This window comes from Neomonachus schauinslandi, chromosome 16 (assembly GCF_002201575.2).
Source record: "Neomonachus schauinslandi chromosome 16, ASM220157v2, whole genome shotgun sequence".
Lineage (NCBI taxonomy): Eukaryota > Metazoa > Chordata > Mammalia > Carnivora > Phocidae > Neomonachus > Neomonachus schauinslandi.
In genome coordinates, this window is record NC_058418.1 from 58,186,288 (window position 1) to 58,196,405 (window position 10,118).

A 10,118-nucleotide genomic window follows, 5' to 3' on the forward strand; every position below is an offset into this window, starting at 1 on the left:
GATGGATGGATGGATGGCTGGGTGGATGGATGGATGGGTGGATGGGTAGGTGGTAGATGGTGGATGGATGATTGGTGGATGGAGAGAAGGATGGATGGATGGTAGGTGGTGGACGGGTGAATGGATGGTGGGTGGATGGATGGAAGGAGGGAGGGAGGGATGGATGGATGGATGGTAGATGGATGGATGAGTGGATGGAAGGAAGCCGAGATCATGCAGACCCCAGTTGTAGTCCTGTGTACGCACAGCCACCTCCTGTGGCCCTGAGCATCACTCTGTTCTGTGGGCCTCCATCCTCATCTGTGAAGGAAGTTCTTTGCAGGGTCTGGGGGAGAGGAAGAGCCGAGGACAGAAAGGCAGTTGCCTCTGGGAGGGTGCGCAGGACAGGGACATGACTTCTCAGGATGAGCTGAAGGAGGTGGGTGGGAGCCCCGCCCCAGCCCTGACCTCCCATGAGCCTGCCCCACAGTGGCCCGGAGGAGGCTTGGGCAGCCCCACTGACCTTCTGCAGGGCGGTCTGGCTCGCTGGGCTGGGCCACCCCCTTCCCCTGCCCGAATGGGGCCCCTATCTCCCTTTCCCCTGATGCTGTTTCATGAGATGGCTAGCAAGGTTTGGGATCAGCCTCAGATAAAGTCACAGCGGATGGGGCAGAGATAGAGTTTCTGATGGTTATCGGCAGGCATAGAATCCAGACACTGACCTCTTTGTTGGGGGAAACAAGGAGTGGTCTCAGATGCACCCAGAGAACTTCAAGTGGCCGCCCATTATCTCAGGGCCAGGTGGGGCCATCCTGGAGCCAATAGGAACAGGCACGACCCCAAGGGGCTGCAGGCTGGGTGGGTGGAGAGGCTTCTTCTGAACCCAGACACGGCCCGTCCAGGGTGAGCTGGACCCAGATGGGACCCAGGGTGCTTGTGGAGGGAAGGTGGCCGGCAGCACAGGCCGGGCGGGGGAGCAACACATAGCCCCTCCCAGGCTTACACCCCACGTCCCTGCGCACGGGCAGCACGGCGTCGGCCGGGAAGAGAGCCTGCCTCGGCCCAATGCCTTCAGGCACCAGAGAAAGGCGCTTCTGTTCCTGGGCTGCTCGGAACTGGGGGGGTTGGGGCGGAAGGAGAGAAAACCTGTCAGACCCTCCCTGGGTGGCGACCCCGCACCCCTAGGACCAAAGCGCAGGCCTGGGAGAGAGGCCACGGAAGGTCGTGTCCCCAGCCGCCCCCATTCAAGGGGGGGGGGGAGCCAGGCCCCGGCATCGGGGGGTCACGGGCCGAGTCAGGCCCCAGATCTCCCGGCCCGTTCTGCTCCTGTCCCGTCCTCCCGGCCTGCCCGCCGCCGCCACGCAGGCACTGGGCCCTGGCGGGACCGTGGCGCTGCCGCCTTCGCTCGCAGGCGGTACACGGAGAACGAGGGGATCTGCAGCGTCAGCAAAGCCGTGCGCGTTTTTATCATGCTGGGAGCACGCAGCTCCTGCGAGTGATAAGCATTAAACCGACCGGGAGGCTGTCAGTCTCAGTTTGAGGGTTAGAAATATTGGGACGAATAATTAGATTTCATATCGTTACCACAGCGCCAATCGGAGGATCAAGCAGATTAATTTTTTTCACCCTCCTCTGCTCATTAATATTCATTAGAGACTCCTGAGGCCCGGCCCCGCCTTGCTGCAAGCCGCTGTCCAGGTCAGCGCAGCTGGACATGGGGGCCGCCGGTCACCCGCCGCGGTGGCAACCCCGCCCGGCCGCTGTGCCCCCTCCCACTGAGCCGGCAGGACCCCCAGCTGTGGGATCACCAGATGTCTGCGAAAAGCAGGGTGTTACCTGCTGTGGTGGAGATGCTCTCCCCAGGTTGACCTGTGGCACTTGCTGACCTGGGGCCCCAGTGGACCCCAGCCTTCTGCACCCAAAGGCGCGGCCCTTGCCTGCCCATGTCCTGCCGGCCAAAGGGAAGGCGAAAGCAAGGAGGCAGGGGGGCTCCTGTTGTCTGTGTGCTGGTTGCACACAGGTGGGCACGGCTGGAAGGGAGGGCTTCGCGCAGTGCCCCAGGAGGGGCTGAGTGGCAGAGAGGCCTCGACCACCCAGCCCCACCACCGGGAGCAGGGAGCAGGGCGATGGCAGGCCTGCGACAAGCACGTGGGTTGGGTCACAGCTCCAAGCACGAGGGGCAGTGCCCATTTGCAGAGAGGGCAGGCATGGGTGCAGGCCGCTTCTGCTCCCACAGCTAGAGCTCGCCCCTCTGGCCACTAGTCGCCACTTGCCCCTTCCATGGCACCCCACTGGCCACGCTGCCCCAACCTTGTTAGGGGTTTCCCCAGGAGCGCTTGGCTCATGGGCCTGAGTCTGCCGCAGGGTAGGGACGAGTGGGCAGTGGACAGAGGGCTCACCTCAGATTGCAGGGTGGTACTCGGCTCAAGGTCACAGCAGGGGAGGCCACGCCTGGCCTGGACCCCAAAGCCCGGCTCTGCAGCCTGTGTTGTCCCCGGGCAGGAGGCAAAGCCCAGGGAAGCACCCAGATTCGGAGGACACCTCACACACCATCATGTCCCACCATGGTGGTGTCCCGGCCGGCGGCTGTGTGGACCCCTGGCGTGCACACAGCCACCCAGTCTAGGTGGCAGCCTTTCCAGGTGATACTGGTTCTCCGATGCAAGGTCCCCATGCACCATTTCTGAATAAAAGGCACTTATTTGCCATAAAACAAAAGTACCCCAAAGTGGGTGCGTACTGTGCCTGGTGGCGGAGCTTGGGGACACCTGGTCGAAGCAGCCGGCCCAGATCCCAGGCCTGGCACTGGGGCTGAGGGCCCGGATGGGGCAGGAGTCACCCCAACCTCCTAGGGCAAAGCCAGGCCAGGGTTCTGCCCCCACAGACCTGTGCCTGGTCTCCTCAACGTCTGAGCGGGGGCCAAGCCACAGAGCGGGCCGCGGGCTGCCCTCTCTCCCCGGCACCAGGCTCTGTGTGCTTCCTCTCCTGCTGGGGTGGCCCTGGGTGTCAGAAATCAGGGAGCCCCATTCTGCAGGCCCCCAGCAGCAGCCTCATGGGCTGAGCCCAGAGCACTCTTGCCTTCCGGACACTGCAAAGGCCCGGCTTGCAGACAGAGCCGGGGAGAGGACGTGGCTGGGCGAGGTGGTGCTGCGTGAGCTGCGCCCCCATTTGCCGCCTCTCCCCCCTCCGCCCTAACCCCACACACGGATGTCAGTCTCTGGGAGCCTCAGGGAGGCTGAGCCAGCCTTGGCATGGGGTCATGTTGCTGCCTGGGGGCCTCAGCTACTGGGCCCAGGAGGATGTGCTCGTGTCTGCCGTGGGCTGGCCTCGGGGCGGACGGCACAGAGGTGGGCCTGCCACGCCCTGTAGCAGGCAGGGAACCACCCCCCAACCTCGGGGAGGACCTAGAAGCCCCTCTCTGGGGAGACACCATCTCCTCCAGGCCACTCTCAGCCTCAGCTCTGGGAGCTCGCTCTGGGGGCCTGTGTGGGAGGAACCTGTGCTCAGTCTGGCCCGTGCGCCCCACGGGCTGCCCCGTGGCACCCAGCAGCCTGCTAGAGCAGGGGGGCAGGGCGAGAACACAGATCTGGGCGAATCCCGGCTCCGCTGCTCCCTGGGCCTCGGTTTCCAAGAGAGCCCAATGCCCCGCGCTGGGAGGTGCCGGCTGCGTGCTTGGCGTTGGCCGCACAGCGCCCAGTGAGGGGCAGCAGGCTGCAGCCTGGCCTCCCTGCCGGGGGTCACGGGCTCCTCCCTGGGTGCCACGCGGGGCCCTCGGCCAGCTTCTTCCCATGCTGGGTCCTTGATGAGCCCCTCCTCTCCCCCCCCAGGGCCCCGCCCTGACGCTGCTGCTGGAGGACCAGCCCTGCTGGCTGACGTCGCTGCCACAGGCCCTGACCGAGGCCGAAGCCAACGCGGAGATCTACCGGAAGGGTTGGTATCCTGGCGCTTCCCTCGCGGCCTTCCGGCAGGTGGGGGCCGCTCAGCTGGCCCTGGGCTGGCCCTTAAAGGGAAAGCAGCCTGCCGGGCTGAGCAGAGTAGGCGAGCTAGGGCCGGGTCTCGGGGGGCCAGGGCGCTGCTTCTCTTCCCGGGCCTCTGGGAGACCGCCGGGGTCAGCAGAGAATCCTGGGCCAGGTGGGCCAAGGTATATACACATATTCCAGTCCTATGTAGTCTGGCTCGTCCTGGGGAAGAGCAGGAGGGCCACGTTCAGACCCAGCCTCGTGGGGCCGGGGCCACGTCCCCTGGCCTTCTTGGGCCTGCCTCCCTGCACCTTCTAGAAGGAGTGGCCCGGGAGTCCCCCTCCCCTATTGCTCAGAGAGCTCAAGGCGCTCAGACGTGAGGCGGGGGCTTCCATCGCCAAGGCCACGGTCCCGCCTGCCTGGGAGGTTTGACCCCTAAACGAAGGCTGACACGGTCTTCTCGGTGTGTGACAACCAGCATGTCAGGGCAGTGGAGATCCCCTCCGTCCCCAAGGGGATGATGTCAGCAGAGAATCGTGACAATTTCTACAGCCACACGAGGTCTGTCCAGCCAGCGTGGCCATCGGGAGGGTGTATGCCCAGCAACCACAGGAGAGGGCCTCATTCCCTAGTGGGGGGCTCTGTTTTGCTGGAATGTTCCGGGGGGTGCCATGGACACGTTGCCTCCCTGCGCACAGCACATTCGGCTGAATGCTCCCAGAGGAGGCAAAGCCCTGTCCTGCGGGCAGCTCTCATTTCAGGAGGGAGCCAGAGGCCATCAGGGGCAGGCCAGGCGGCATGTGCCCAGCCCAGTGGGCCTTGTGGGCAGCCCCTCCCTCCAGCTCTGTCCCCACATGGGAGCCTCCGTGGCATGATGGAGATCCAGCGCAGGTGCTGAGCCCAGCGTCTGGGAACCTGGGCCACCCTTCACCCCTCTGTCCCCCTCCATGGGTGGGGGAGGACGCCAGCCCCCCACCCATCAAGGGGTGCTTGGAGGTGCCGTCAGCCCTGGGTTTGTACACCCAGCCAGCAAGCGGGCCAGTTAGTGCTGCTTGGCCTGCCCCTCCCGCCCCGGTCAGCAGGGCTCCAGCCACTGTCCGCCAGGCAGGACAAGCTCCTCACAGAGCTGACGGGCGCGAGGTTGGCCTGGGGGGTGGGGGGCAGGGCTGCGCCTCGGTGTAGGGTTCCTGGTGGCCTCAAGCAGGATGCAGGAGGTGAGCAGGCAGGTGCCTGGGTGGCTGGCAGAGGCTGCCCCCTGCTGGCTACCATGGGAACGGCAGCTCACAGTGGAGCTGAGAAGCAGGAGGGCCTGCCTGGCAGCTCTGGGCCCATGGCCCCGGGCTCTGCTGCCTGTCCCTCAGGCCACCCTTCTCCCGGGCAGCCATGCGGGCCATCTTCAGGGCCTTCCCACTAGGTGGGAGCGGGCAGGCCCGGGGAGCCAGCCGGTCACCCCCTGACCGGGGCCTGGGCTCCATCCCCCACCTCAGAACCCTGGTCTCCAAGAGGGGGCCGTGGGGAGGGGCTCGGGATGGTGGGGTGAGCCACCCCTGGCCCTCCCGCCACTGAGGATTTTGCCCCCACAGATGAAGCCCTCTGGTGCAGACTCACCAAGCCGGTGCCCGCGGGCGGCCTGCTGAGCGTGCTGCTCACGACGGCTGAGCCCCGGGGCACCCCCAGCCACCCTGTGAAGGAGGAGCCGGCAGAGCCCGAGTGCCCGGCCCCTGCCGACATCCAGCTCCTGCCCCAGCAGGCCGGCATGGCGTCCATCCTGGCCACAGCGGTCATCAACAGTGAGTACACGATCCGTGCCACCTGGGCACCGTGGACCCACAAGGGTGGGTTACCATGGGGATCTGAGCAGAGCAGGCCGTGCTGCAGCCGATGAGTGTGGCACGGGGCGGGCCCCAGGCCCCGCGCGCTCCCCCCCACTAGCCAGGCCCGGCTGCAGCTTTCAAGCAGAGCAGGCTACATGCCCAAGGTGGGATGCTGAGCAGCAGCCTGGCTCCCACCCCGGCAGATGCCAGGGCCGTGTCTACACACGTCACTAGACACGGCCGGGTGTCACCTGGGCTGAAAGAGCCCCGTCACTCACTCCCTGCTGGGGTGCTCTCGGAGTCAGGGTGTCGCTGCAAAGTCGGGTTCACTCTGCTGCACTCCCGCCATCCACGCTGAACCGAGGGGTCTGGGGTCACCCAGCCTGTCGCAAGGGCACCGCTGAGGGGCACAGATAGCCTTCGGGGGGGGAGGCCTCGAGCACGGCGCATCTCATGAAGTAAGAGAGGGGGGCGGGGGCCGATTTTATGGGGGGGGGGGGGGGGGCCGGGGCTCAAGCCCAGCACGGTGTTCTCCCAAAGTGGTTCCAGGCAAGGGCTAGGATTTCCTCTCAGTGAAGGGTAGGATCCAACTGCAGGGCTGCGAACTTGGAAAGAAGGGACCTTTTGAGGAAGTCAAACATGAGGAGGGCTGGAAGCACAGGCCGGGTGGGGGAACCTGCCCTGACCCCAGGTGGCTTTAGGACACCAAAGGGGAGCCCTGGAGGCGGCTGGGGGCCAGGCAGCACCTGCGGACCCACGTCAGGGGCATCAGCCGCAGGCAGGGGGCGGTGCACAAGAGACCGTGTGTGTGGAGGGGACGTGGCTTGCACTGCTGAAACTCAGGCAATCCTGGTGTGCATTTGTGGGCTGGTGGAAATGACGCGGGGAGAGGGACGAGCTGCACATGTGAGATTCACCCCCCCAGAGCCCTCCAGGGAGCGTGGGTCCTTGGGGGCAGGACCCCGTCCAGACACTGAGGTTGTGGGGGGGACGGGGCTCTCCGGGGCCACTTGGTTGCCAGGAGCATCTGGTGCCCACAGTGCCCAACAGGGTCAGTCCAGTCCTCAGCGCTGAGGCGGGGGACGCTCCGAGGTGCTGGGAGAGCTTTCTCCACTTGGGGGTGCACGCCTTAAACAGCAGGACTGTTGCTACTGTGGGCTAGAAAAGCCTCAATACAGAGTCTGTCATACCTGGTTTAATTTTGAGACTCAGCCACTCTGGCCTCTGTTTTCTCACCTGTGCAATGGGGCTGTGGTCAGCCCTGGGGTAGGGGGACCACAACGGTCCTCACTAAACCTCAGGGCTGAGGCCACCCACAGCCAGCAGCACCATTCCCAGCCCTGGGCCTGCAGGCACAGAAACAAACCCACCAGGGGCCTTTCAGATTCCAATCCCAGCTCAGCGCCTCAGCTGATAGAGAACAGAGCTGCCCTGAGGACCCCCCCCCTCTGCCACAACTGTGGACCCAGGATAAACCTCAGACGCCGGGATGAGAATCGGGTCCTAAGCTGCACTAGAGCCCGGACACGTCCCAGAACAAGCCCTCCCCCTCCCCTGTCTTCATCCAAGGGGCAGGGGGCCGTGGAGCAGAGACAAACAGCATTCTGCAGCATCCTGCTACAAAGACCCTGAGAACCACCCGTCAGAGACCTTCACCAGCTGGGAACCCCTCTGCCGCCCCCGCAAGCTGAGCTCCTACAAACCGAAAAGTCCCAGGCCACCTGTCTTGAGATAAACGTGAATTAAGCAATGTTGGCCCATCCATACTTGATGTGAAAACACTGCGAGGAGGGCTAAGAGGAGAGACCGGGCGAGCTCCTCTTCCTCTGCAGCCCCCAGCCTCACCCCACCTGAGGCCGCCCAGAGCCACGCTCCACTCTCGTCCTCCTGCCCGCGTGCTTCAGGGGTTCCCTGTGCACCTGGCCGCTCAGACCTGCTCCCGTGAACACGGGGCCCAGGTTCACGCCATCCCTCAAGCCCCCCCACAGCACACGATCTCCGGCACGTGGCCACCCCCAACATCGCAGACGCCCAGCCCCCCTCCCTCGGGTGCCTGTGGACATGGCCACAGCCCTGCCGCGGGCGCCCGCTGGGGCTCCGGCGTCTCTGGGGGGCTCACTGTTGGGAGGCAGCCTGGGGGGTTACTCAGAGACCCCATCCGTGCGATCCTGGGGCATCCTGGAGAGCTAGAGAAAGAGAACCCAGTGACCAGCAGTGACCAGGAGGGAAGGCCCCATTCACAAACCCCACTCCTCAGGAAGTCAGGGGCCGGCAGCGCCAAGCCCTCCATTTCTGGAGGCTCCGTGCCTTGCCCTGAGTTGCGGGCGCCCCCCTCTCCCCCGCCCCACAGAAGACGTCTTCCCCTGCAAAGACTGTGGAATCTGGTACCGCAGCGAGAGAAACCTGCAAGCCCACCTGCTCTACTACTGCGCCAGCCGCCAGACCACCGGCTCCACGGCCGCCGCCGACAACAAGCCCAAGGAGACCTACCCCCACGAGCGCGTCTGCCCCTTTCCCCAGTGCCGCAAGAGCTGTCCCAGCGCCAGCTCCCTGGAGATCCACATGCGCAGCCACAGCGGTGAGCACCACGCGCCCCCCACCCCAACGCTGCGGTCTGCAACGCAGTGTGCGTGCCCACCCAACAATGCATTGCTGCCCCATCTGGCCCCGGGTGCCTGCCCTGCCACATAGGCCTGTGTTATCCTCCTAGGGCACCTCACAGTGTTCCCGAGTACACGGCCCACCAGTGCTCATCAGAATGGTCAGCTCGGGGCCAGGTCCTTGCCACAGTCCCAGGGGACAAGGGGCAGAGGAGGCAGGGTTTAAACAGAGCCCCCATGCCACAGGTCCTTGGCCAGCCGGGCTCCAGGAGCCCATCCCTCACTCAGCCCTGTGTTCCAGGAGAACGCCCCTTCGTATGTCTGATCTGCCTGTCGGCCTTTACCACCAAGGCCAACTGTGAGCGGCACCTGAAGGTGCACACAGACACGCTGAGCGGTAGGTGGGGGCTGGGAAGGGGATGGGGGGGCACCCCACCCCAGGGCCCTGATACCACAGCCTGCCTGCAGGTGTCTGCCACAGCTGTGGCTTCATCTCCACCACAAGGGACATCCTCTACAGCCACCTGGTGACCAACCACATGGTCTGCCAACCGGGCTCCAAGGCTGAGATCTACTCACCAGGGGCCGGGCACCCCGCTGCCAAGCTCCCCCCAGGTGAGGCCCTGGGCTGGGAAGGGATGGGGTTTGTCCTAATGGCGACCAGGAGTCAATTTCAATCTTGGCCCTCGGCCACCTCTGCCCAGTCCAGTTCTACCCTTCCCATCCTACCCCTCCTCAGGTCTGGCCCAGGTAGGTCCTGCTCCAGCCCTGAAGTGTGGCCCCTGGGGTCTCCCTGCAGACAGCCTGGCCAGCTTCCAGCAGCACACGGCCCTGCACGGCCCCCTGGCTTCTGCTGACCTGGGCCTGGCGCCCATCCCATCGCCAGGACTGGACAGGAAGGCCCTGGCAGAGACCACCAATGGAGAGGCCAGAGCCGCCCCCCAGAACGGGGGCAGCAACGAGCCCCCGGCAGCGCCCCGGGCCATCAAGACGGAGGCCACAACGGAGGAGCCGGAGGCGGAGCCAGGGCCCACGGCCGCATCGCGGTCACCCTCACCGCCCAGCCCCGCTCCGGCCAGGGTGAAGGCCGAGCTGTCCAGCCCCACGCCCGGCTCCAGCCCTGGCCCCAGCGAGCTGGGGCTGGCGGCCGGCGCGCTCTTCCTGCCGCAGTTCCCCGCCGCGCCCCCGGCCTCAGAGATCCTGGCCAAAATGTCCGAGCTCGTGCACAGCCGGCTACAGGCGGGAGCGGGGGCGCAGGCCGGTCTCTTCGCGGGGGCCCCCAAGGGCGCCACGTGCTTCGAGTGCGACATCACCTTCAACAACGTCAACAACTTCTACGTGCACAAGCGCCTCTACTGCTCCGGCCGCCGCCCGCCCGACGACGCGCCCCCCGCGCGCAGGGCCAAGGTGCCCCAGACCCCCGCACGCGCGCCCCCCGGCCCACCGCCCCCAGAGGCCGATACGAGGCACGCGTCGCCAGGCTCCGGGACGCGCGAGGACGAGGCGGGGGGCGCAGCCACCCCCGAGGCCGAGCCCGAGGCCGAGGGGGGCGGCCAGGGCCGCGAAGGCAGTCCAGGGAGCCCGAGCCCGGGCAGCGGGGCGGACGAGGACGACGACCCCCGCCGGACGCTGTGCGAGGCCTGCAACATCCGCTTCAGCCGCCACGAGACCTACACGGTGCACAAGCGCTACTACTGCGCCTCGCGTCACGACCCGCCGCCGCGCCGGCCCACGCCCGCCGGGACCCCCGGGACCCCCGCGCCGGC

The 10,118-nt window shown here is 66.1% G+C and overlaps 1 protein-coding gene across 1 annotated transcript in view; it reads left to right on the forward strand.

Annotated features, from left to right (window-relative positions):
* Positions 1-10,118, forward strand: part of ZFPM1 (zinc finger protein, FOG family member 1) — a 41,074-nt gene that overhangs the window by 25,775 nt on the left and 5,181 nt on the right. The window contains exons 3-8 of the mRNA XM_044922074.1: positions 3,807-3,909; positions 5,522-5,728; positions 8,103-8,330; positions 8,654-8,749; positions 8,821-8,967; positions 9,152-10,116. Of these exons, the coding sequence (XP_044778009.1) occupies positions 3,807-3,909; positions 5,522-5,728; positions 8,103-8,330; positions 8,654-8,749; positions 8,821-8,967; positions 9,152-10,116 (1,746 nt within the window). The remainder of the gene's footprint in view (positions 1-3,806; positions 3,910-5,521; positions 5,729-8,102; positions 8,331-8,653; positions 8,750-8,820; positions 8,968-9,151; positions 10,117-10,118) is intronic.